A 25,934-nucleotide genomic window follows, 5' to 3' on the forward strand; every position below is an offset into this window, starting at 1 on the left:
TGTGAACCGTTAAATCCCCCTTTTTCATTAAGCCAGTTTCATTTGGGTTTCTGGAGTTTGTGAACACAGAAATCCCAGCTACCACAGGAAAAAAAATTGGAAACAAACTAAATGTCTATCAGTAGGGGAATGGCTAGTCAAATTATTACTATGGAATACTATGCAGGTGTCAAAAGGAAGAGGCAATATTACACATACTGTTGTGGAAGTTCTCTAAGACATATTTTTAAGCAAAAAAGGAAGTAAACGTGTGTAAAGAATGACCTATTAATATTTTACATGTTGTGTGTGTATAGGGGGTGTGTGTGTGTGAGTGTGTGTGTGTGAATACATAGGAAAACAGAGTAGAAGGAATTACTCTGTAAGAGTTACAATGGTTATCATTAGGGAGAGAAAGGGGTTAAGGAGTGAGGGGTGTGTATAAAGATGGACTTTCTCTGTATTTTCCATTGTGTTTCTAACTTTATTAAACTGATCCTACATTTATAGCACTTATGTAAAGTAAAATATTTAAATGGGAAAACATCCTGTCCCTAGGTCTTTACTTTGGTCCCTGTCACGTCTCATTCCACAATTCAACACATCTAAAACTGACATTTTTTTTCCCCAAAATGTCTTTTTTTCCTGGCCCTCATTAATGACAACACCAAGTCACTGGAGGACGTGACGTGAGAGCTCTCCCAGATGTGGCTCTTCCTCCTATACTCCACTTCCCCCCAGCACCCTCACAGTCACTAAATGCTATCAGCTCTACCTCCTAGATTTGTCCCTTCTCATTGTGGCTCTGGGGCCATCATTCACACAGCTTTATGTAAAAACCACCTCACTCATTAATTTTAATTTCATAAATGGTAAAAGTGCTAGCTCCCATGTTGAACTAACGGCCTGGAGAATTTCACATGTAACACATTCTGGAAATGCTGGCAGAATGATCCTCTGGCAGGATTATTTCAAGTCCTGCTTCTCCAACTAAAAATTTCAAGACAAGATGGTTTCTGATAACTCTTTCAGGACCAGTGGAAGAGCATGAAACCTTTGTCACCTCCTGTCAACGACCACATATTCTTACTTGGAGCATGTCTTCCTGTCCCCCAAAGACCCAGGCATATCAGAAATGTTACAAGTTCACTACATTAGTTGGTTCTTAAAAGAGAAGAATGACTGATGGTGATGGCTAGGACCTCGGACCCTTTGCTGCAGGGTTTGCACCTGGACAAACATCCCCTCGAACAACAAAATACAAAGAAACTATAGGAGACTAAAAATAACTGCGTGCATAGGCAGTTGGGGCAAATTCTGTACAACAAGATACGAAGAGACCAAAAAGCCCAATTGCCACTTCTGAAGAGCCGGGAGCAAAATCAAGGTACTGTGCGTGATCCCTGCACACAGCATCACCAAAGGGGTGGGCAAATCACCTAAGCCACCCCTCCTGCCCGACCCCTGGACCTGCCCCTACCCTCACCCCGTATAAGGAACAAGCTCGCCCCACCCCCCTGAGGGAGCGGACAAGCAAGGGAACCTGTTGTTTGTTCTCGCTCCTCCCTGCTGTGGCAGAGGCCCCAGTAAAGCCTTGCCTGAATTTCCTGCCCGGTCTCTGATCAATTTCTATTGACTAAGGAGGCCAAGAACCCTGGTCCGTAACAACGGGGCAGAAGAGAGAGAGGAAAGGGATTGAGAGGCTGAGGGAGGGAGGACGGATGGGCCTGACTCCTTAAAGGTGCTGAGTCGCGTGGGGTGTGGCTGCAGCATCGCGCGTCTCAGGATGGGATCTGCAGGGATGCTTCTTTCCCTCTGCCTCCCCTCAGCCCCCAGCCTATCCACTAGGAATGTCCCACCCTCGTGTCAATGCATGGGCTGCACTAAATCCTTCCTGTTGTGCTCTGGCCCAGAACTCATGATGTCCCGATTTTCACTAGATCTGGCAGACTAAGGAGACCAGCCAACATTCATCTTCCAGACCTCAGGGGGGGGTTCACAGATTCGGGGAGGGAGAGAATAACACACAGGCAAGCCCTCTGGAAGTCATCTATTTCATCCTCTGGACCTCGGTGCTTTGATCTCACTCCACAGATCATCTCTCTGTAATCTCATCCTGTCTTTCTTTCCACCCATAAAGCCTGAAGGATTAGGGGCAACTGACATAACAATAATAATGAGTCCACTATTCACGCAGCTCCTTTCTCCCAAGGAAGCTGGAGCCCTTCCAAGGTCTCTGCATTCATCTTGCAGCCCTTCTGTGACGTGGGCTGCCAGGATAACAATGGTTTTGCTATTTAGCAGAACAGGAGCCAGGCTGGGGAAAGAGCTTAGGGATTTGGCAACAATAAATGAGAGGACATGTCGAAAGTAGGACTCGGATGAATCTACTGAACAAACAAAATTTCATATCACGCAATGAACACCCCTAAAGAGCAGTATTCCCTCAAAAACAATATTGGAGGTTTCTACGCAAGTCAATCAACGTGATACACCATATTAACAAACTGAAGGAGAAAAACTACATGATCATCTCAATAGATGCAGAAAAAGCTTTTGACAAAATTCAACACCCATTTATGATAAAAACCCTCCAGAAAGTAGGCACAGAGGGAACTTACCTCAACATAATAAAGGCCATATATGACAAACCCACAGCCAACATCACTCTCAATGGTGAAAAACTGAAACCATTTCCTCAAAGACCTGGAAAAAGACGAGGTTGTCCACTCTCACCACTATTATTCAACATAGTTTTGGAAGTTTTAGCCACAGCAATCAGAGAAGAAAAAGAAATAAAAGGAATCCAGATCGGAAAAGAAGAAGTAAAGCTGTCACTGTTTGCAGATGACATGATACTATACATAGAGAATCCTAAAGATGCTACCAGAAAACTACTAGAGCTAATCAATGAATTTGGTAAAGTAGCAGGATACAAAATTAATGCACAGAAATCTCTTGCATTCCTATACACTAATGATGAAAAATCTGAAAGAGAAATTAAGGAAACACTCCCATTTACCACTGCAACAAAAAGAATAAAATACCTAGGAATAAACCTACCTAAGGAGACAAAAGACCTGTATGCAGAAAACTATAAGACACTGATGAAAGAAATTAAAGATGATACAAAGAGGTGGAGAGATATACTACCTTCTTGGGTTGGAAGAATCAACATTGTGAAAATGACTATACTACCCAAAGCAATCTACAGATTCAATGCAATCCCTGTCAAACTACCAATGGCATTTTTCACAGAACTAGAACAAAAAATTTCACAATTTGTATGGAAACACAAAAGACCCCAGTAACCAAAGCAATCTTGAGAGAAAAAAACGGAGCTGGAGGAATCAGGCTCCCGGACTTCAGACTATATTACAAAGCTACAGTAGTCAAGACAGTATGGTACTGGCACAAAAACAGAAATATAGATCAGTGGAACAGGATAGAAAGCCCAGAGGTAAACCCATGCACATATGGACACCTTATTTTTGATAAAGGAGGCAAGAATATACAATGGAGAAAAGACAGCCTCTTCAATAAGTGGTGCTGGAAAAACTGGACAGCTACATGTAAAAGAATGAAATTAGAACACTCCCTAATACCATACACAAAAGTAAACTCAAAATGGATTAAAGACCTAAATGTATGGCCAGACACCATAAAACTCTTAGAGGAAAACATAGGCAGAACACTCTGTGACATCAATCACAGCAAGGTCCTTTTTGACCCACCTCCTAGAGAAATGGAAATAAAAACAAAAATAAACAAATGGGACCTAATGAAATTTAAAAGCTTTTGCACAGCAAAGGAAACCATAAACAGGGCGAAAAGACAACCCTCAGAATGGGAGAAAATATATGAAAATGAAGCAACTGACAAAGAATTAATCCCCAAAATATACATGCAGCTCAATATCAAAAAAACAAAGAACCCAATCCAAAAATGGGCAGATGATCTAAATAGACATTTCTCCAAAAAAGATATACTTTGCCAACAAACACATGAAAGGATGCTCAACATCACTGATCATTAGAGAAATGCAAATCAAAACTACAATGAGGTATCACCTCACACCAGTCAGAATGGCCATCATCAAAAAATCTACAAACAATAAATGCTGGAGAGGGTGTGGAGAAAAGGGAACCCTCTTGCACTGTTGGTGGGAATGTAAATTGATACAGTCACTATGGAGAACAGTATGGAGATTCCTTTAAAAACTAAATATAGAACTACCATATGACCCAGCAATCCCACTACTGGGCATATACCCTGAGAAAACCATAATTCAAAAAGAGTCATGTACCACAATGTTCACTGCAGCTCTATTTACAATAGCCAGGACATGGAAGCAACCTAAGTGTCCATCGACAGATGAATGGACAAAGAAGATGTGACACATATATACAATGGAGTATTACTCAGCCATAAGAAGAAATGAAATTGAGCTATTTGTAGTGAGGTGGATGGACCTAGAGTCTGTCATACAGAGTGAAGCAAGTCAGAAAGAGAAAGACAAATACCGTATGCTAACACATATATATGGAATCTAATAAAAAAGGGGTTCTGAAGAACCTAGGGGCAGAACAGGAATAAAGACGCAGACATAGAAAGTGGACTTGAGAACACGGGGAGGGAGAAGGGTAAGCTGGGACGAAGTGAGAGAGTGGCATGGACATATATACACTACTAAATGTAAAATAGCTAGTGGGAAGCAGCTACATAGCACAGGGAGATCAGCTCGGTGCTTTGTGACCACCTAGAGGGGTGGGATAGGGAGGGTGGGAGGGAGGGAGATGCAAGAGGGAGGAGATATGGGGATATATGTATACATATAGCTGATTCACTTTGTTATACAGCAGAAACTAACACACTATTGTAAAGCAATTACACTCCAATAAAGATGTTAAAAATACTGGAGGTCTAGAAAGCCTCTAGGAAATATGTTAATAGAGACAATTTTTTAAAAGATGCCTTAAAATGAGGAGAATGAACAGGAAGCAGCAGTTGGGGTAAGCAGGCAGGATCTTTACAAGAAACATTAACTGTCACCTCCCTCATTGCCACCATTTTCTGTCACTAATTTCTACTGGCTTTTCTTTCCCAGAAGACCTCAAATGCTGTCTCTTTCTTTAACTGTATTTTTTGTCGGAATCAGATCTGGTTTCTCATTCCAGAAAATGCCCTGCTACCAGCTCTGTCAAGATAAAGAGTGAGCAGGCATAGACGGAGTCAGGGGTGTGTCAGGACTGACTTGCTATATGCTGATTTTTTTTAGTTTTTGTCTCACTTGTTTTTTTTTCTTTTAGACTCGGCTATTTTTCCCAGCCTAAAAGCCGACTATTCAAATTACACGTGCTAATGCTCTCTCAATTAGGGGAAACAGGAACACTGTCACACTGGTTCTGCCTGAAATTTTTAGTGTTTTCACTGGTGCTTTAAAAACATAATGGCAAGTGAAAGTCAGATGTCTGTAGCACTGAGTTTTTACGGATTTAGTTTCAGACTATGTCCCATCGGGTCCCACCCTACTCATTACGCTCAGGACGGTACAAAGTGCCCTCGTGGACAGGAAGAATGAACAATAGCTCTGCATAAATCCTTCCTCTGCGTCCAGCAAGCTTCTTGATCTGGACACCTGCACCTACCAGACGTCTCAGCAGTAGCTGGCTCCCAGCTGACCAGCAGGCAGCTCAGCGGGGAGGCTGCCTGCCCTCCAGCAAGTGAAAATCCCTGTTCTATTGCAATGTGGAATCACTTAGAAGACTCATTTCATGCACCCCTCTCTACTCCGCTTTTGTTTACCTGGCACTTTTCACTTACACAGGAAGCTACTGAAAACAGACAGTTCACTGCAGAGAAGCAGCCGCACTCCTTCACGTCCTAAACAGGGTGTAACTTCTCTTTTTCTACTTAACATGGCTTTAAAAGTCCTGCCTCATATTTGGAAAGCACACGCTACTTAAAAACTTCTTTCCTACTTACGTTAATCAATCCTCTTGACGCCTAAGTGAGACGGGCATCATTATTTTCAACTTTACAGGAGACAACGTTTCAGAAAGGAATATCAACATTACCAGGTCAACATGTAAATAATGCCAGAGTTAGGAATTCAACCTGTTCCAGTCCATTTTGCATCTGAGAATGAGCTTTGACCACTGTGAGTAGTAAAATAATTTATAACTTCATCAATGCTTTCAAGATCATAGGAGACAATTTTACATTTATTATGTGAGATCACGGACATTCAGACATAATGAATGAAAACAGATTATGGAAGCCTGTGATCTGAATCACCAGAAAAATGGGATAAACTTATCAAGACCAAACAGAACTCAGACAAACAGAAAACAAATCTTTGTGGGTAAAAGACCAAAGCCAGAGCTTGGTCATAAGATGGGAAAACAGGGGAGGGCTGCTGAAGTAATATGACAATTATGATATTTGAATTTTTGTCACTTAAAACAAGTAAAGAGGAAGCCAGGTGAAGGACAGGTAATAAAGAGAGGAATTCACAGAAATGATCAATAGGGGTGAAAAAATGAATTTCAGGAAAAAAGAAAAACAAAACCTTAGAATTTAAAAATTATTAACCAAAAGGGGGAACAGTTAAGTCAATCCGAGGGCAGAAAACCCATGGCTGCTGTATTCAACGGAGCGCATGAGGAAGGAGTTTCCCAAATTCTTTTTCCAATTTCTGTTTACACACCCCAGCTTTGTCACGGTGCTCAGAACACGTACACTCAGACCAGTATCCCAAGGACCTTATCTCCCTCATGTTAAACGTTAGATGCCATTCCCATATATTTGCCTGAACTGTGATTAGGGTTTCTCACTGCCCATGGATGGATTTACAGCTGATGAAATCTTGACCTGAGACAAGCCAAGGGAAAGAAAATACTCCAAGGGACCTGGCCCTCGGGTCCCACATCTCAAACTTTACCTCAAGAGGCAAAATGCTAAATTAAAAAAAAAAAAAAAAAAATAGCCTGGTGGCTAATCTTTAATTTAGAGCATTTGGAGATCGAGGAAGTTCCGTAATAAGATCGTTAACAGAGACAAAGGTCATAAAATTTCAAGCAACACAAATGGCTAATTCATCTTAATTAGTGATTTTTGGCAAATAACATGGCATATTTCTATTCCATGGGGAATGTTCCTCAAATGGCAGCAGGAGTGTGACACGCATATGCAATTCAATGGAAATTCATGCCTTAATTGTTTTTAAAAGAAAATGTTTCAAACTCTTAAAGCATTTGAGGAGAAATGCACCTTTTACATACTGAAATGAAGAAAAGAGCTAATCTACTTGCCTTGCTGAATAAAATGGACACCATGAAGAAATCCAGTAAGAAACTCTCTGAAATGTCTTTGTAGTCGAAATGGAAAAAGATGACGGTGAAGCCCAAGTGAGTAAACTGGTGGACTGGGTTACAGAAGGAGGTCCGCAGCAGCTTCATGCCCGCTATGACCATCAGGAAAATGTCCCAGCTGTTGAAAAGGAAAGAAAGGAAGTGATCACTTCACAGCCCGTACCTTACTAGGTGAGTGACAATGGCTCACACTTCTTGAGCGTTTACTGTGCGTTATGCGCTTTACAAAAAGCCAAGATGCTGGGACCTTTATTATCCTCGTTGTACAGAGGAGTAAACTGCGTCTCAGAGTTTGAGTGTACGTTCACACAGAGTGGAGCTAGGAGTGAAACTCCATCCCGAGGGACTCGCCAACACAGACGCTGCCACTAGAGTCAGCGTCACCATCATCCCCGGGACTTTGCAATGCAGGCCACAGAGCTCCCTTGGAGCTTATCTGAAGGACTACTGCACTGCCAGGTTCCACGGGGAGCTTGGTGGCAAGTGAGGAAACACAGCAGGCTGTCCCTGTTAGCATCTGCTCAGTGTAAGCCTTTCTATTACAAAAGAATCTCCCCGAATCAATGACGTAGCGATAGCTAATATTAAATTCTGAAAAGAGGAAAAAGATCCCACTATCTCAGTAATGCCATTTTTACTTTACATATTCACTTCCAATGTTTTCCACCATATTTGCTGTCTCTGTAAACATAAGCTTTCCGCTCTCCCTTTTTTTTCCACTGAAAATTACATCATCAACATGACACAGGCCCCCATGACATAGGCCTTTTGAGTTAAGGGGCACGACAGAGGCAGCCCGGCAGAGAAACCGCAGGACTTTGCTGTGAGGACTGAACTCCTGAATGCTTCTGTCTAGGGAGTCAGGTTACTAACGCGTGTCAGAAGCATGTGCCATGTGTGCAGTTCCAGCAGACGGTGAGGTCAACGATCTCCCCACCTTGAGATGGGAAGGCAACTGATCAGTGCTCAGAAGAGCTGGACACGGCAAGCCACCACCACCTTGAGGGGTCTTCCTGAAAGAAGGCCTTGCACATTTGAGCCAGAATCCCCTCAATCAGAACATCCTATTTGGGAACTCAAAAGAAAGACAAAAGTGGCAATACTTTCCAGGGGACAGTTGCACTTGAAAGAGAGGTTTCCTTTTTGCTTTTTAATTTTACTGAAGTACAGTTGGTTTACAGTGTTGTGTTATCTCTGCTGTGCAGCACAGTGATTCAGCGACACACATATGTGCTCTTTTTCTCACCCTTTTCCTTTATGGTTTATCACAGGCTAGTGAATACAGGTCCCTGCGCTGCACAGCAGGACCCTGTTGTTGATCACAAAGAGAGGTTTTCTTTTTCTAAGTACAGAAAATGGGGGTGAGGGGGCAGGCCTGCATTTCCCTAATCCTAGCGGGATCCTGAGCTCTAGGCCCTCACTAGCACTAATAATATCCTGTCTCAGGACTGGGGCATTCAAAACGTGTTTCCCAAGTCTTGGCATCTATCGAATACAAAACTGTCATTTTTGTCATCAGGAAGATCTAATGTTAGCACTTCCATTGGCCTCAATTTGATATTTTATATGCCTTCAGACCTAGTGTAGCAATCGATTCCACCCTGTCCCAGGATGCATCTGATGTGGTTCGGTCAAAGCCCTTGTGTGATGGGCTTAGATTTGGCTTCTGAGAAAAACTAGCCCTTGATTACATGCGGGTCTGGGGAGAGTGGTAAGACCTTCAGTAACCTCTGTTCCTGCAGCAAGGCTGAGCACCGCTCCGTGACCCTTTCCTTCTCCAGTGGACAACTAACGCCTGTGATGAAAAATCAGTATGAAAACATGACTGCAGGTCCACTCACCTCTGACAACAGCCCCGGGTACAAGAATCTCTGTGGCATAGCCAAAGCCCTTGGGGGGATCCCAAGGATAAGGTGTCCCAAGACTAGGGATATTCTGGTCTTCAAAGGAGATCAGTGACTTTCCGGGTTATTCAGGCCAAAGCTAGATGAGGCTCAACTCTAAAGTTTGTTTTCCGTGACTATGACTGAAATGGACAGCATTCATTTTATGTTTATTAATGATGACTGGTGAAGATTAAGAGAGCTCTTAAGGAGTGACGTTTATGGCTCTTGTAACATTGCAACGGTAATGGTTACATTCAATGATTCACGGATTGTTGTAGGTTTAGCTAAAGGTCTTATAAAGGATTAGGTAGCAATCCGGGAACAATGGCCTGGGACAGGTGCAAAGCATCCTTTTAGATCAGGCTGGGAAACATAAATACCTAACCAGTTATCATGATGCACCCACTCTTCATTTACCAGTCCCCCACTCAATCATCCATCCATCCATCCATCCATCCATCCATCCTTCTACCACTTACTGGACCGATGGTACTGAAAGCTGAATAAGAAACACTGCCTGTCATTGAAGAGTTCACTATCTGGTACCATGGTTCTCAATGAGGGCAGGGTGTGGGCTGGGCTTACACAGTTTGAAACAGGTCTCTAGGTGATGCTGACATATGGTCTCCTGCCATCCTGTCTGAGAACAGCTAGTCTAGTGGGGTGCTTGAAATCTTGAGAGATTTTTTTTTAAGTCGTCAGATGGATGCCTCAAGAATATAAAGGAGTTATCAACTTTGGGCTCCAAGAAAAAGAATTCTGTTCGTATCATCAAATTAAGATTATTTGGAGGTACATGGGTGAGGTGCTACTTTCTGACTTTAATGTCTGGAAAAAAATGACAGGGGATAGAGATTAATCTTACTTCAAAGTAGACTCTCTCTGAACTGTTTATCTGACTCTGCATAATTCCCAACCCATGCATCCATCCTCTTCCAACAGCCAGAGCTGCCTGGCCTCAACTGGCAGGCTTAGCTTGAAGCCCTAGTCCTAATGTTAGGAAGCGAGGACTTTCAATCCTTTAGCTCGCTATCCCAGGGCAGCACCAGTAAGTGTGTGACTGTTGTGGTTCTGACTGTGAGTCCTTGTTCTGAAAACTGGGGATCTGCCTTGTTTCAGAATGTCGTCATGGGGTCAGCCAAGATGGTACCACACTGGAAACACCTGCTTACTAGAAAAGCACTCAGTGTTCTAGAGGTAGGGTTAGCTCATGGATGGGGCCCTACTCAAACTATACAAGAGGTCTGTAACCTCATCACCTGCCTTCTTCATCCAGTGAGACTAATTTTCGTCCCTGGATCCGAAGTCTAGGATTTAAAATACCAAAGGGCGTGGACTTCCTGCCCTGGTCTGACTGACACAGTTCTAGGCTGGAAGGAAGGCAGAGTCTGATAAAGACAGGAAGGTTGTAGGGTCATTTCATTTAGTGTCTGCTTCGTGCGACTATGAATCTACTCAAGGTCCAGCCGAGAATTCGCGTGCCTTCTACCTGAGTTTGCTCCATCTTGGGCAAATATTAATTAATTTGTCCTCATCACAGCCCAAAAGGAAGAGGAGGCATGCTTGGGATTATGAATCAGGGTTGACTTGGGCACGTACCGTTTAAGCAAAGTGACTCATATGCAAATCTGGGAAGGAACCTCTTTCACATCATCCTCCTTTATGAACTTATTTGAACAGAAATGTCAACCTTTTGTCAGAACAACACATCCACAAATTATCAAGTAGGTTTCCGTTTGTAATTTCAGAGTTCCTTTTAAAACATGAAACCACTAACTCAGCTATATGCTGCTAATGCTTTGCAAAAACAGGCATCTTGTTGATATGAAGTCTCTCTGTGGTCCATTTTTTTTAATTATGAGGCTTTTCCTGAGAAATGCAAAGAGAGCAGTAACAGTGATTAAGTTCCCCCTCCCTCAAACACAAAATGCTCGAGTCTTTGCTGCGTGAAGTGCTAGAGGCACTTCATAATAAAGCTCTAAGCACGACGGTTGGAATGCCAGGAACCCTGGAATCACACTGCACTTCGGTCATCTTCTTAAGGCTCCTGACTAAGCGTTTGCAGGGTGATTTTCAAATCTACTGATGCTTATTCACAAGATCACTCCAAGCAGATCTAACTTCGTTTGCCCCCCAGTCCCTCTACAATAACCATCTAGCTCCAGCGAGTTTGAGACCACCATGGCTTACTGTTACGTGGCCCATCATTGGTAGACAGAAGTTGGCTTCTGCTGCAGCCTGTTCAGAGGAAACCCACTCGATTTTGAAAACGTGGTGATCCAAATCATGATGAGAATAAACGGTTATCCACTTACTGGGTACCAAGTCTCCGGTAATTGCTTATTGAAAATGCATCCGTAGTAAGGGCATTCAAAATGATTGCTGGGTACAAGATGTATTTTTCAAAACACTGAAGCCAAACATAGAGTCTTTCAAACCACATTAAATGGGCGACATCTGAAAGATACACAAAAACCACTTAGAATGGCCACTGATCAAATTATTTTTCTTTAAGTATACGTGATAATAAGTAAGACCCACCCCCTCCCCTTCATTCAAGAGCTGCAGAACTCCAGATACCAGACAAGAGGGACCAATTTTCTTCCCAGGCAGGCACTTTTAGCTTTGTTTCTACATCGTTCCTAAATAATAATATACGGTATAGGCCAGTTTCCCAATTTTTCAAGTCAATTGATTTTTTCCATATTAATTATTACTGGGACCCATGAAACGAGCTGTCACATCACATCAAGCCATCTCAGAGTGAGTGAGGGTAGAAAGCGAAGGATGGAGAACTGGGAAACAGTCTCACGGGCCCATCCCCTCTTAAGCTTGGGGTTGCTTCTGAGTCTGGGGCTACTTTCCAGGCTCTCCTCTGCCTGTTTTTAGTCTATGAATCCACAATCAAATTCCTGGCCATCTACACACATAAGAGAAAGCTGACCCACAACCCCCTATCACTAGAAATGTATGACATTCCAGTGAGTCTTCACAATGAAGGAGGCATCGTGGAAGTGAGATCCATTCCCACAAAGGCTAAGGTTTTAAGTCACACCCACCTGGGTTTGTATTCAGACTCTACCATCCACTAGTGTGTGGTCACGAATGACTGCTTTCATCTTTCTGGTCCTCGGCTTTGCGTGTCCCGCCCATCCTTCCTACTAATCATGGCGGAGAAGTCAGCTCTCCTCCCCATGATGGGGTAACACTGTGCCTCTCACCCATCTCTTACCACTTCTCTCTCTGGGGAGGAGAGGCTGGTCCTATTGGTCAGAGCACAGACTCCCTAGGCCATAGTATCAGGGGATGGGAAACACTGCATCCCTGCTCTCCTGTGCTTCCCACCTCGGTGGGGAGAACACACCAGGTTCAGGTCCTCAGGTGGGTCCATCTCACTCCCCACCAGATCTCTGTCTGCTAGTAACTGAGAGGCTGCGGTGGACCCCAACTCACCATCAGAGACCTGGGCAAATGGACCAGATATGGCAGGACTCAAAGCCTAAATCTGCCAAGGGGGAACGGGACTCCATCAAACTTCTGGAATCATATGCTTCAACAATTTATAATTTAAAAAACTTCCACCCCCAATAATCTATAGTGAAAAACCAAGAGAGCCAGGTAGGTTTTATGCTGTTTGGATGACACAAGGACCAACTCATGAAAGAGAAACTGTTGACACACACCGTGCAGAGAGACATGGCAGTGACATAAAATAGGCCATCCCCTCCAGGTTTCCTATCCAGGATTAGGAGACAAATTACCGCCTTCCAACCTACTTTGACTGGGACTTTATGTAAAGGGTCACAGAAAGCAACACAAACATACACACCTACACACACACAATTGGGAACTGACGTTTTACTTCCTCCTTTATATGGTTTACATTTCTATATAGGAATGTATTATATTTATAACTCAAAAACATAAAGGCTATCTTCATGTCATTGAGATTACAAGGAGAGGTCTGGCATTCAGAAATCTTGCTTGAAAAGAATTAATTTGAATGAGATGGGAATGGTGAGAACAGGGAGAGTAGAAACACTTCATCACGTGGGAAACAGCGAGAACAAACACCCCAATGATTAACTTAACAAGCAGAAGAGAGATACAACGAGAAATTATCAGAAAAAAACCAACTAATTTTAGTTGTAAGTGAAACAGGGAGGAAGCGCTGGAGGAAAATTAAGGTTGAAAATAAGGATATCGGGTAGGAATTCATCTTTGGGTGTTCTTAATAGTAATCTTTCCTGGTCAGTGTTTGGAAATGGGTTATTTCATAAGGAACGAAGTTTATGATACATAATTTTAAAAATCTAGGTATATGATATATTTTACATATAGATAGGAGTTTTTATCTTTTGTGAAAGTACATGAAAATTTAAAAAATACATCTCCAAGATCCCCCCCCAACTCTTTCCAAGCAAATGACTTTGACCCCTACTTCCTAGAGAAAATTGAAGATATTAAACGTAAATTTTCCCACTTCCCAACCCCTCAACTACAAATTTATCTATATTCATACCCACCTTCTTGCTCCTACTGAGGCTGACCCCACGGATGCCCTGGCTTCCATTCTTCCCGACATCTTGATTCAGTAGTTTCCCCCTTGACCCACCAATGGCTCTTTCCTAATGGCCAGTGGCAAGATTCCGGTCTTGGCCAAGTTGAAAACTTGCTTTCCACTGACATCTTCTAGCACTCACTCTGTCCTTTTCGGCACAGCCAAGCTTCTTGGAACGGTCGTCCGTGTCTGACCATCCCACTTCCTTGTCTCCTGTTTCCTGCTAAAACTTCTGCCCCACGGCTTTGCAGCTACCCCTGCCCAGAACTGTGCATGGCAAGGCCACCTGTGATTTCCCAAATGACAGATAACTGATATTTTTCAGTCTATATTACTGGAACTTTCTTTTTTATTTTTTAAAATAAGTCTATTTATTTATCTATCTATCTATCTATCTATCTATCTATTTATTTATTTTTGTCTGCGTTGGGTCTTTGTTGCTGTGCGTGGGCTTTCTCTAGTTGCAGCGAGCGGGGTCTACTCTTTGTTGCGGTGCACAGGCTTCTCATTGCGGTGGCTTCTCTTGTTGCAGAGCACGGGCTCTAGGCGTGTGGGCTTCAGCAGCTGCGGCAGGCGGGCTCAGTAGTTGTGGCTCACAGGCTCAGTAGTTGTGGCACATGGGCTCAGTAGTTGTGGCGTGCGGGCTTTAGTAGTTGCGGCACGCAGGTTCTCGAGCGCAAGCTCAGTAGCTGTGGCGCATGGGCTTAGTTGCTCCGTGGCACATGGGATCTTCTCAGACCAGGGCTAGAACCCGTGTTCCCTGCACTGGCAGGAGGATTCTCAACCACTGTGCCACCAGGGAAGCCCCACTGGAACTTCCTGAGACAGAAAACATCACTGATTCTTCCTTCTGTCTACAACCCTCACTTCAGCTTCTGCGTCCTGCCAACTCCTGCCTGTGCTCACACCTTTCACACTGCTCTTCCCACTTCCTCTGCAGGGTTCTCTCCTTTTACCCTGGCTCACGTGCCTTCCTTGGACCTCTTTGCCAGTTTTCTCATTTTCTTGAGCTGAGGTCCTCAACACCCCTAATGTGAATTATTACTTCCATGCTGATGATGCTCAGATCTGTCATTGAGTGAGATAGATCTTCCATCCCTCTCCCAGCTTCAAGATCTAAATACTCAACTGAAGAGCTTCAGCTGATGTCCCAAAGGAATCTTCAAATACAGCGTGTCAAAAGCTGCACTCTGTCAACCTCCACACACCTGCTCCTCCTTATGAATTTTTTATCTTATTTCATGACACTTCACATTCACCTAGTCATGCAGGCAATATACCTTGGGGGTCACCCTGAGTCAGCTGTTCTCAATCATAGCTGCATGTTGGAATCACCTGGGGACAAGGCTGAACACACTATCCTAGAACGGTGATTCTCGAACTTCATCATGCAAATAAATCACTTGTTAAAAGACAGAATCTGATCAGATGGGTCTGGAGTGGAGCTGGACATTCTGCATTTCTAATAAGCTCCTGAGGGATACAGATGTTGCTAGACTCCACGTGGTACTTTGAGAAAGAGGCACCGGCAACTCGTTAAAAATGCGAATTCTCAGATGCAATCCTGGACCTGCTGTATCAGAAATCTGTGGGCTGGGCCCAGTAATCCGTGTTTCATAAATCCTACAAGTGATTCTGATACGTGCTCACGTTTGAGAACCACTGTTCTAGAAGTTCTTCCTCCATACAGGACTAGAATATGTTGATTCTCTGTGCTTACTTCTTACATATCTATCTCCTCCTTTCTAGTTTCACTGTTCAGATCCTCAATCTCTTATCTTAAAAAAATTATAATTGTCTTTTATCCAAATAAACTCACTCTTTCCTAATCCCATCATTTGTGTGCACTGTATAACATTACTTCTTACTCCTTAAGGGCCTTTTGTGGTTCTCCCCCATTCTCCTGAATAACCTGTTTTTTTCTCTCTTTATTGGATCATTCTCATCACAATGTAAACACACTGTAATATCTTTTGTCCTAAAAAAAGACATACCCCCCTTGACGCTTTGCCTTCCAGATGCTGGATATTTTCCAGATATCACCCTATTTCGTTGCACCCCTTGGTAATAATTTCTCAAAAGAATTTTGGCTACACTCGCTTTCTCCACAACTTAAACTCCCTTTGTCTTCTGAGTTCACTCCAATCAGAGTCTCATCCCAACCGCTCCATGAAACTGTTTTGCTAAGAACCTCACGTTGCTATCCAATGGTCAGTCTCAGTCCTCAACATAACCTCCCAGCAGTGTCTGACCCAGTTAATTACTCCAGACTTCTCATAATTCCCTACATGATCTTATCCAGTTCCATGGCCTTAAGAATCTATTGTCAATATGCTGTTGACTACTAAAAATACATCTCCATGCACGACCTTTTTTCTGGATTCCAAACCAGTATATCCAACTCTCCAACATATTTTGAATGTCTAATAAGCATCTCGAGCAAAGGCCTTCATTCCACGCTCTCACCTATACCTACTCCTCCCGTGTCCACCATTCATTCATTCCACACATGAGCCAGACACTCTGCCAGACACTTTTTTTAGGCACATGGGAAAATGAGCACCCAAAACATTATAAAACTCTGCCCTGATGGAACTTACCCTCCAGTACGAACAATAAACAATTAACATGATAAATATGTAAATTACACAGTACCTTATGAAGGATGGGTGATGAGTGAAAGAACAGAGTAGAGTGAAGAGGATCAAGAGTTCCCGGGGGTTCCCTGGTGGCACAGTGGTTGAGAATCTGCCTGCTAATGCAGGGGACACGGGTTCGAGCCCTGGTCTGGGAGGATCCCACATGCCATGTAGCAACTAGGCCCGTGAGCCACAACTACTGAGCCTGCGTGTCTGGAGCCTGTGCTCCGCAACAAGAGAGGCCGCCATAGCGAGAGGCCCGCGTACCGCGATGAAGAGGGGCCCCCGCTCGCCGCAACTAGAGAAAGCCCTCGCACAGAAATGAAGACCCAACACAGCAAAAGTAAATAAATTAATAAACTCCTACCCCCAACATCTTCTTTAAAAAAAAAAAAAAAAAAAAAAGAGTTCCTGGTGTTCACATGGGCTACAGTGTAAAACAGGGTGGACTGGGAGGCATAATTAAGAAGATGACATTTGAGAAGCAAGATGCCATTTGGGCATCATCTCATTAAAGGGCACCTCACCTAGTTTTCCAGGCCAAAATCCTTTGCTTAGTCTCTTTCATATCTTACATATCCAACCTATAGGCAAATCTTACTGGCTCCACCTTCAAAATCTATTCCAAATTCAACCACATTTTTCCTCCTGTGCTGCTATCACCCTGGTCCAAGTCACCATCATGTCTAACCTAAAGAAACTTCCTTAAAACTGGTCTCCTTGCTTCTTTAATGTCCCACAGCCACAGATTATAATCCAGCCAGCAGCCAGGGGGATTTTTTTTTTTTTTTTTTTAGTGTTTATTTATTTTTACTTGTTGACAGTTTGCTTTATTTATTTATTTATTTATTTATGGCTGTGTTGGGTCTTCGTTTCTGTGCGAGGGCTTTCTCTAGTTGTGGCGAGCGGGGGCCACTCTTCATCGCGGTGCACGGGCCTCTCACTATCGCGGCCTCTCCCGTTGCGGAGCACAGGCTCCAGACGCGCAGGCTAGGTAGTTGTGGCTCACGGGCCCAGTTGCTCCGCGGCATGTGGGATCTTCCCAGACCAGGGCTCGAACCCGTGTCCCCTGCATTGGCAGGCAGACTCTCAACCACTGTGCCACCAGGGAAGCCCGCCAGGGGGATTTTTAAGACTTTGTTACTACCCTATTAGTGCGTCTCCAATGGCTTTTCATCCTAATTATGATAAAACCTGCAACAAAGAAATTTCATTTAGCTGATCTCCAAAGAGTCACACTCCCCTTTTTTTATGGAGCTGATATTGGGAAGTGGCTGCCCAGCTGGGGATTCCATCTCCTGGTTATTCCTTGCATACAGGAGGACCACATGACTTGTTCTTGCCAAGAGAATGCGAGCAGAATTGTGTCACTTCCAGGTCAAGTGGTTAAGAACTGGGTGCATGGTACTCCATGCTTCTTCTCCCTTCTACCTGCTGGCTCAAGAATGTTAGGATTCCATAGTGACCTTGAGAGCTTAAGGTGATGGATTCCTAATATTGAAGAAGTCTGGTCCCCAAGTGACCATGACCCTCCACTATGCAAAGGACAGTGACTAGGAAAAATCTTTTGACCACATCCCACTGGACTTTGCATGAACAAAAAATAAACTTTTGCTTTGCTAATAAGCCACCACGATTTGGGGGTATTTGCTATGATCCTTAGCCTCCTCCTATCTCTGGAGTAATAGAAAATCTAATGTCCTTACCATGTTTTAGAAGACCCTTATGATTTGGCACCTTGTTACCTTTTTGATCTTATTTCCAACCGCTTTCTCCATTATTCACTCTCCTCCTCAGTGATGTTCCTTGAATATTAAATACACCAAGTTTTTCCCCTCTCAGAAGCTTTGCGTTTGCTGTCCCTTCTGCCTGGGACTCTCCTCTCTGGATATTTTTATGACTCACTCCCTCATCCTGTTTAGGTCTCTGCTCAAGTGCCACATCCTTAATGGGTCCTCTCCTGACCACCATATCTAAAACAGCCTCCTCCTTTCATGATTTCTTTACTGTAATAAATTTTTCTTTATAAAACATCTCAATTTGATATCTTATTTGTGTGTTATTTAGCATCTGCTTTCCCAATTACCAGGTAAGCTCCATGAGGGCAAGGACTTTGTCTTGTTCACTGCCATATCCCCCATGGTGACACAGTAATCCTTCAATAAATATGGGTTGAGTAAATGCATGATCTCCTTGGCTCCAGTTTCTTTATACACCATCTGTTTTTCTGTCCTGTTGCCACCAAAGATCTGTTACAAAGGCACATCTAGCCATGGTATAGCTCATAGCCTTCATTGTTCTCCACTGTGTCTGTCCATACACCCAAGCACAATGCCTTAATATGGCATGTAGGCTTTCCATATTCTGCTGCTTTGTAACTCTACATAATCATCTTCTATCAGTTTTCCACCTAAATTCTGTAGTGAACTGGTTGCCTAACTTATCAATGCTGGATTTTTAAAAACCTTTTCGTTTAACTCTTTTATACAAAGACACATGCATAAAATACACACACATAGAGCTGTGTCCCTAGCACTTGGCTTAAGAAACAGCCTCAAAGCACCCCCATGCCTGCTTACAGTCACTGCCCCACGAGGTAACCACTGTCAAATCCCTGAACACCATTACTCACTTTTGCCTACTATTCTTCTTTTTTTATAACATAAAACATTGGCTGTATTCCCTGTGTTGTACAATATATTCTTGTATCTTATTTTTTTTATATAGCAGGTTCTTATTAGTCACCAATTTTATACACATCAGTATATACATGTCAATCCCAATCTCCCAATTGATCCCACCACCACCACCCACCACCACTTTACCCCCTTGGTGTCCATACGTTTGTTCTCTACATCTGTGTCTCAATTTCTGCCCTGCAAACCAGTTCATCTCTACCATTTTTCTAGGTTCCACATATGAGTTAATATACAATATGTTTTTCTCATTCTGACTTACTTCACTCTGTATGACAGTCTCTAGATCCATCCACGTCTCAACAAATGACCCAATTTTGTTCCTTTTTATGGCTGAGTAATATTCCATTGTATATATGTGCCACATCTTCTTTATCCATTCGTCTGTCGATGGGCATTTAGGTTGCTTCCATGACCTGGCTATTGTAAACAGTTCTCCAATGAACATTGGGGTGCATGGCTCTTTTTGAATTGTGGTTTTCTCTGGGTATATGCCCAGTACTGGGATAGCTGGATCATATGGTAATTCTACCTTTAGTTTTTTAAGGAACCTCCATACTGTTCTCCATGATGGCTGTATCAGTTTACATTCCCACCAACAGTGTAAGAGGATTCCCTTTTCTCCACACCCTCTCCAGCATTTGTTTGTAGATTTTCTGATGATGCCCATTCTAACTGGTGTGAGGTGATACCTCATTGTAGTTTCCTTTTTCTTTTTTTTTATTTTTATTTTTTGCGGTATGCGGGTCTCTCACTGTTGTGGCCTCTCCCGTTGCGGAGCACAGGCTCTGGACACGCAGGCTCAGTGGCCATGGCTCACGGTCCAGCCGCTCTGTGGCATGTGGGATCTTCCTGGACCGGGGCATGAACCCATGTCCCCTGCATCAGCAGGTGGACTCTCAACCACTGCGCCACCAGGGAAGCCACTCATTGTAGTTTTGATTTGCATTTCTCTAATAATTAGTGATGTTGAGCAGCTTTTCATGTGCTTCTTGGCCATCTGTATGTCTTCTTTGGAGAAATGTCTATTTAGGCCTCCTGCCCATTTTTGGATTGGGTTCTTTGTTTTTTTAATATCGAGCTGTATGAGCTGTTTATATATTTTGGAGATTAATCCTTTGTCCGTTGATTCATTTGCAAATATTTTCTACCATTCTGAGGGTTGTCTTCTCATCTTGCTTATGGTTCCCTTTGCTGTGCAAAAGCTTTTAAGTTTCATTAGGTCCCATTTGTTTATTTTTGTTTTTATTTCCATTACTCTAGGAGTGAAACAAAAAAGATCTTGCTGTGATTTATGTCAAAGAGTGTTCTTCCTATGTTTTCCTCTAAGAGTTTTATAGTGTCCTGTCTTACATTTAGGTCTCTAATCTATTTTTAGTTTATTTTTGTGTACGGTGTTAGGGAGTATTCCACTTTCATTCTTTTACATGTAGCTGTCCAGTTTTCCCAGCACCACTTATTGAAGAGGCTGTCTTTTCTCCATTGTATATCCTTGCCTCCTTTGTCATAGACTAATTGACCATAGGTGCGTGGGTTTACCTCTGGGCTTTCTATCTTGTTCCATTGATCTATGTTTCTGTTTTTGTGCCAGTACCATATTGTCTTGATTACTGTAGCTTTGTAGTATATAGTCGGAAGTCAGGGAGTCTGATTCCTCCAGCTCCGTTTTTTCCCCTCAAGACTGCTTTGACTATTCGAGGTCTTTGTGTCTTCATACAAATTTTAAGATTTTTTGTTCTAGTTCCATAAAAAATGCCATTGGTAATTTGATAGGGATTGCATTGAATCTGTAGATTGCTTTGGGTAGTAGAGTCATTTTCACAATATTGAATCTTCCAATCCAAGAACATGGTATATCTCTCCATCTGTTGGTATCATCTTTAATCTCTTTCATCAGTGTCTTATAGTTTTCTGCATACAGGTCTTTTGTCTCCCTAGGTAGGTTTATTCCTAGGTATTTTATTCTTTTTGTTGCAATGGTAAATGGGAGTGTTTCCTTAATTTCTCCTTCAGATTTTTCATCATTACTGTATAGGAATGCAAGTGATTTCTGTGCATTTATTTTGTATCCTGCAACTTTATCAAATTCATTGATTAGCTCTCGTAGTTTTCTGGTGGCATCTTTAGGATTCTCCATGTATAGTATCATGTCATCTGCAAACAGTGACAGTTTTACTTCTTCTTTCCAATTGTTATTCCTTTTATTTCTGTTTCTTCTCTGATTGCCGTGGCTAGGACTTCCAAAACTGTGTTGAATAATAGTGGTGAGAGTGGACAATCTTGTCTTCTTCCTGATCTTAGAGGAAATGCTTTCAGGTTTTCACCATTGAGAATGATGTTTGCTGTGGGTTTGTTGTATATGGCCTTTATTATGTTGAGGTAGGTTCCCTCCATGCCAACTATCTGGAGAGTTTTTATCATAAATGGGTGTTGAATTTTGTCAAAAGCTTTTTCTGCATCTATTGAGATGATCATATGGTTTTTCTCCTTCAATTTGTTAATATGGTATATCACACTGATTGATTTGTGTATACTGAAGAATCCTTGCATCCCTGGGATAAATCCCACTTGATCATGGTGTATGATCCTTTTAATGTGTTGTTGGATTCCGTTTGCAAGTATTTTGTTGAGGATTTTTGCATCTATATTCATCAGTGATATTGGTCTGTAATTTTCTTTTTTTGTAGTATCTTTGTCTGGTTTTGGTATCAGGGTGATGGTGGCCTCAGAGAATGAGTTTGGGAGTGTTCCTTCCTCTGCAGTTTTTTGGAAGAGTTTGAGAAGGATAGGTGTTAGCTCTTCTCTAAATGTTTGATAGAATTCACCTGTGAAGCCATCTGGTCCTGGCCTTTTGTTTGTTGGAAGATTTTTAATCACAGTTTCAGTTTCATTACTTGTGATTGGTCTTTTCATATTTTCTATTTCTTCCTGGTCCAGTCTTGGAAGGTTATACCTTTCTAAGAATTTGTCCATGTCTTCCAGGTTGTCCATTTTATTGGCGTAGTGCTGCTTGTAGTAGTCTCTCAGGATGCTTTGTATTTCTGCGGTGTCTGTTGTAACTTCTCCTTTTTCATTTCTAATTTTATTGATTTGAGTCCTCTCCCTCTTTTTCTTGATGAGTCTGCCTAATGGTTTATCAATTTTGTTTATCTTCTCAAAGAACCAGCTTTTAGTTATTTTGATCTTTGCTATTGCTTTCTTTGTTTCTATTTCATTTATTTCTGCTCTGATCTTTATGACTTCTTTCCTTCTGCTAACTTTGGGTTTTGTTTGTTATTCTTTCTCTAGTTCCTGTAGGTGTAAGGTTAGATTATTTATTTGAGATTTTTCTTGTCTCTTGAGGTAGGCTTGTATAGCTATAAACTTCCCTCTTAGAACTGCTTTTGCTGCATCCCATAGGGTTTGGATCATCGTGTTTTCATTGTCATTTTTCTCTAGGTATTTTTTGATTTCCTCTTTGATTTCTTCAGTGATCTCTTGGCTATTTAGTAACGTAATGTTTAGCCTCTATGTGTTTGTGTTTTTATGTTTTTTCCCCTGTAATTCATTTCTAATCTCATAGCGCTGTGGTCAGAAAAGATGCTTGATATGATTTCGATTTTCTTAAATTTACTGAGGCTTGATATGTGACCCAGGATGTGATCTATCCTGGAGAGTGTTCCGTGTGCACTTGAGAAGAAAGTGTAATCTGCTGTTTTTGGATGGAATGTCCTATAAATATCAATTAAATCTATCTGCTCTATTGTGTCATTTTAAGTTTCTGTTTCCTTATTTATTTTCATTTTGGATGATCTGTCCATTGGTGTAAGTGAGGTGTTAAAGCTCCCCACTATTATTGTGTTACTGTCGATTTCCTCTTTTATAGCTGTTAGCAGTTGCCTTATGTACTGAGGTGCTCCTATGTTGGGTGCATATATATTTATAATTGTTATATCTTCTTCTTGGACTGATCCCTTGATGATTATGTAGTGTCCTTCCTTGTCTCTTGTAACATTCTTTATTTTAAAGTCTGTTTTATCTGGTATGATTATTACTACTCCAGCTTTCTTTTGATTTCCATTTGCATGGAATACCTTTTTCCATCCCCTCACTTTCAGTTCGTATGTGTCCCTAGGTCTGAAGTGGGTCTCTTGTAGACAGCACATATATGGGTCTTGTTTCTGTATCCATTCAGCAAGGCTGTGTCTTTTGGTTGGAGCATTTAATCCATTCACGTTTAAGGTGATTATCAAAATGTGTGTTCCTATGACCATTTTCTTAATTGTTTTGGGTTTGTTTTCGTAGGTCCTTTTCTTCTCTTGTGTTTCCCACTTAGAGAAGTTCCTTAAGCATTTGTTGTAGAGTTGGTTTGGTGGTGCTGAATTCTCTTTTGCTTGTCTGTAAAGCTTTTGATTTCTCCATCGAATCTGAACGAGATCCTTGCGGAGTAGATTAATCTTGGTTGTAGGTTATTCCCTTTCATCACTTTAAGTATATCATGCCACTCCCTTCTGGCTTGTAGAGTTTCTGCTGAGAAATCAGCTGTTAACCTTATGGGAGTTCCTTTGTATGTTATCTGTCATTTTTCCCTTGCTGCTTTCAGTAATTTTTCTTTGTCTTTAATTTTTGCCAATTTGATTACTATGTGTCTCGAAGTGTTTCTCCTTGGGTTTATCCTGTATGGGACTTGCTGCACTTTCTGGACTTGGGTGGCTATTTCCTTTCCTATGTTAGGGAAGTTTTTGACTATAATCTCTTCAAATATTTTCTTGGATCCTTTCTCTCTCTCTTCTCCTTCTGGGACCCTTATAATACAAATGCTGTTGCGTTTAATGTTGTCCCAGAGGTCTCTTAGGCTGTCTTCATTTCTTTTCATTCTTTTTTCTTTAATCTGTTCTACAGCAGTGACTTCCACCATTCTGTCTTCCAGGTCACTTATCCGTTCTTCTGCCTCAGTTATTCTGCTATTGATTCCTTCTAGTGTAGTTTTCATTTCATTTATTGTATTGTTCATCTCTGTTTGTTTGTTCTTTAATTCTTCTATGTCTTTGTTAAACATTTCTTGCATCTTCTCTATCTTTGCCTCCATTGTTTTTCCAAGGTCCTGGATCATCTTCACTATCATTATTCTGAATTCTTGTTCTGGAAGGTTGCCTATCTCCACTTCATTTAGTTGTTTTTCTGGGGTTTTATCTTGTTCCTTCATCTGGTACATAGCCCTCTGCCTTTCATGTTGTCTGTCTTTCTGTGAACGTGGTTTTTGTTCTGCAGTCTGCAGGATTGTAGTTCTTCTTGCTTCTGCTGTCTGCCTTCTGGTGGATGAGGCTATCTAAGAGGCTTGTCTTGACTACTATTCTTGTGTGTCTTTTGCTCAGCATTGTTCGTAAGATTCCTCCACATTTTTGTGTGCAGTTGTCATTTGTTCATTCTCACTGCCATATAGTCATCTACTACATGAATATACAGAGAATTTTTCCAGTCTACTGTTCATGGGCATTTGGTTAGTTTCCAGTATCTACTGTGAAGAATGCTGCTATGAACATTCTTTATATGTCCTTTGGTAAACACGGGACATTTCTGTGGAGTATATATCTAGGTGTGGAATCACCAGGTTATTAATTGTGCATATAGGAAGGTCCAGGAGGTGCCATCAAACAATTTTCCAACGTTCTTGTGCCAATTTACACGCCCACAAACAGCGCGAAATTTTCCTTCCATTTGCTCCACATCCTTGCCAAAACATTTTCCCCCTCCTTCATTTTGGCTGCGCTGGTGGGTGTACAGTGGTATCATGTTATGGTTTTATTTTGCATTTTCCTAATGACTAATGCAGCTGAGTGCCTTTTCATGTGTTTACTGGCCATTTGGATATACACTCTTGTAAAGTGGTTCTTCATGTCTATTGCCTGGTTCTTTCTCCTATTGAATTATATGTCTTTCCTTCCTGATTTTAAGAGTTCTTTATACATGCTAGGTATGAGTCTTTAGTCACATATATGCATTGGGAAAATCTTTTCCCATTTAGTGGGATGCTTTTTAACTCTCCTAATAGTATCTTTTGTAAAAAAGAAATAATTTTAATATGCTCCAAGTTCTCATTTATCTTTCCTTTTAGAGACTTTTGTGTTCTGTTTAAAAGACAAAGATCATGACCACCTTCTACCTTCCTCTAAACTTTAATTGTTTTACATTTCACATTTAGATCTGCAAGCTACCTAGAATTGATTATGGTGTAGAATATACTTACAAGATAGGAGTTGAGACTGATGGCTTTTCCATATGGATATCTAATGGATCATCACCATCTATTGAAAATAACTTCTATTTCCCCCTGCACTGCAGTCAAGTATGCTGTTTAATATGCCTTTATATATATGCTGGGGGCCTTCCTGGAATGCCCTTCCATATTTCCTACTTGAGAAACTCCTCATCTTTTTCCAGAATTTGTCATCCTGCCATCTGGAGCTTTCCTTGGCCACCTCCTCACCCCCTCGCTGCTCCCAATACAATCACCACCAATGGTTGCCAGGGGCAGGGCATTCGAAGTCCATCTCAGTGGGAGGAGGGTTTAACACTGGCACCGTTTAGAACTGTCAGCATATGATGATAATAAAAAGGAGTCCAACTTTTAATTGGATTTATTATTGTTTTTAAATTATTTATAAACCATGCACCCCACTTTCTGCCTGCATTCTGTATATATCACCTTTAGTTTTGAGGCAAAGTGTGTTATTCCTTTGAGCCATTACTGTACACTGTGAATTCTACAATTATAATACCTGTCACACCAGAGCAAGTATTCATTTAAATACTAATCTTCC

At 41.9% G+C, this 25,934-nt stretch overlaps 1 protein-coding gene across 1 annotated transcript in view; it reads right to left on the reverse strand.

The window, feature by feature from the left end:
- Nucleotides 1-25,934, reverse strand: part of PCNX2 (pecanex 2) — a 278,237-nt gene that overhangs the window by 110,236 nt on the left and 142,067 nt on the right. Inside the window, exons 20-21 of the mRNA XM_089897420.1 lie at nt 11,554-11,695; nt 7,293-7,470 (exon numbers count right to left, since the gene is read on the reverse strand). Coding sequence (XP_089753546.1) covers nt 7,293-7,470; nt 11,554-11,695 — 320 coding nt within the window. The remainder of the gene's footprint in view (nt 1-7,292; nt 7,471-11,553; nt 11,696-25,934) is intronic.

This window comes from Delphinapterus leucas, chromosome 16, assembly GCF_059928025.1.
Source record: "Delphinapterus leucas isolate spDelLeu-1000000601 "Yukka" chromosome 16, BTC_Dleu_Yukka2, whole genome shotgun sequence".
Lineage (NCBI taxonomy): Eukaryota > Metazoa > Chordata > Mammalia > Artiodactyla > Monodontidae > Delphinapterus > Delphinapterus leucas.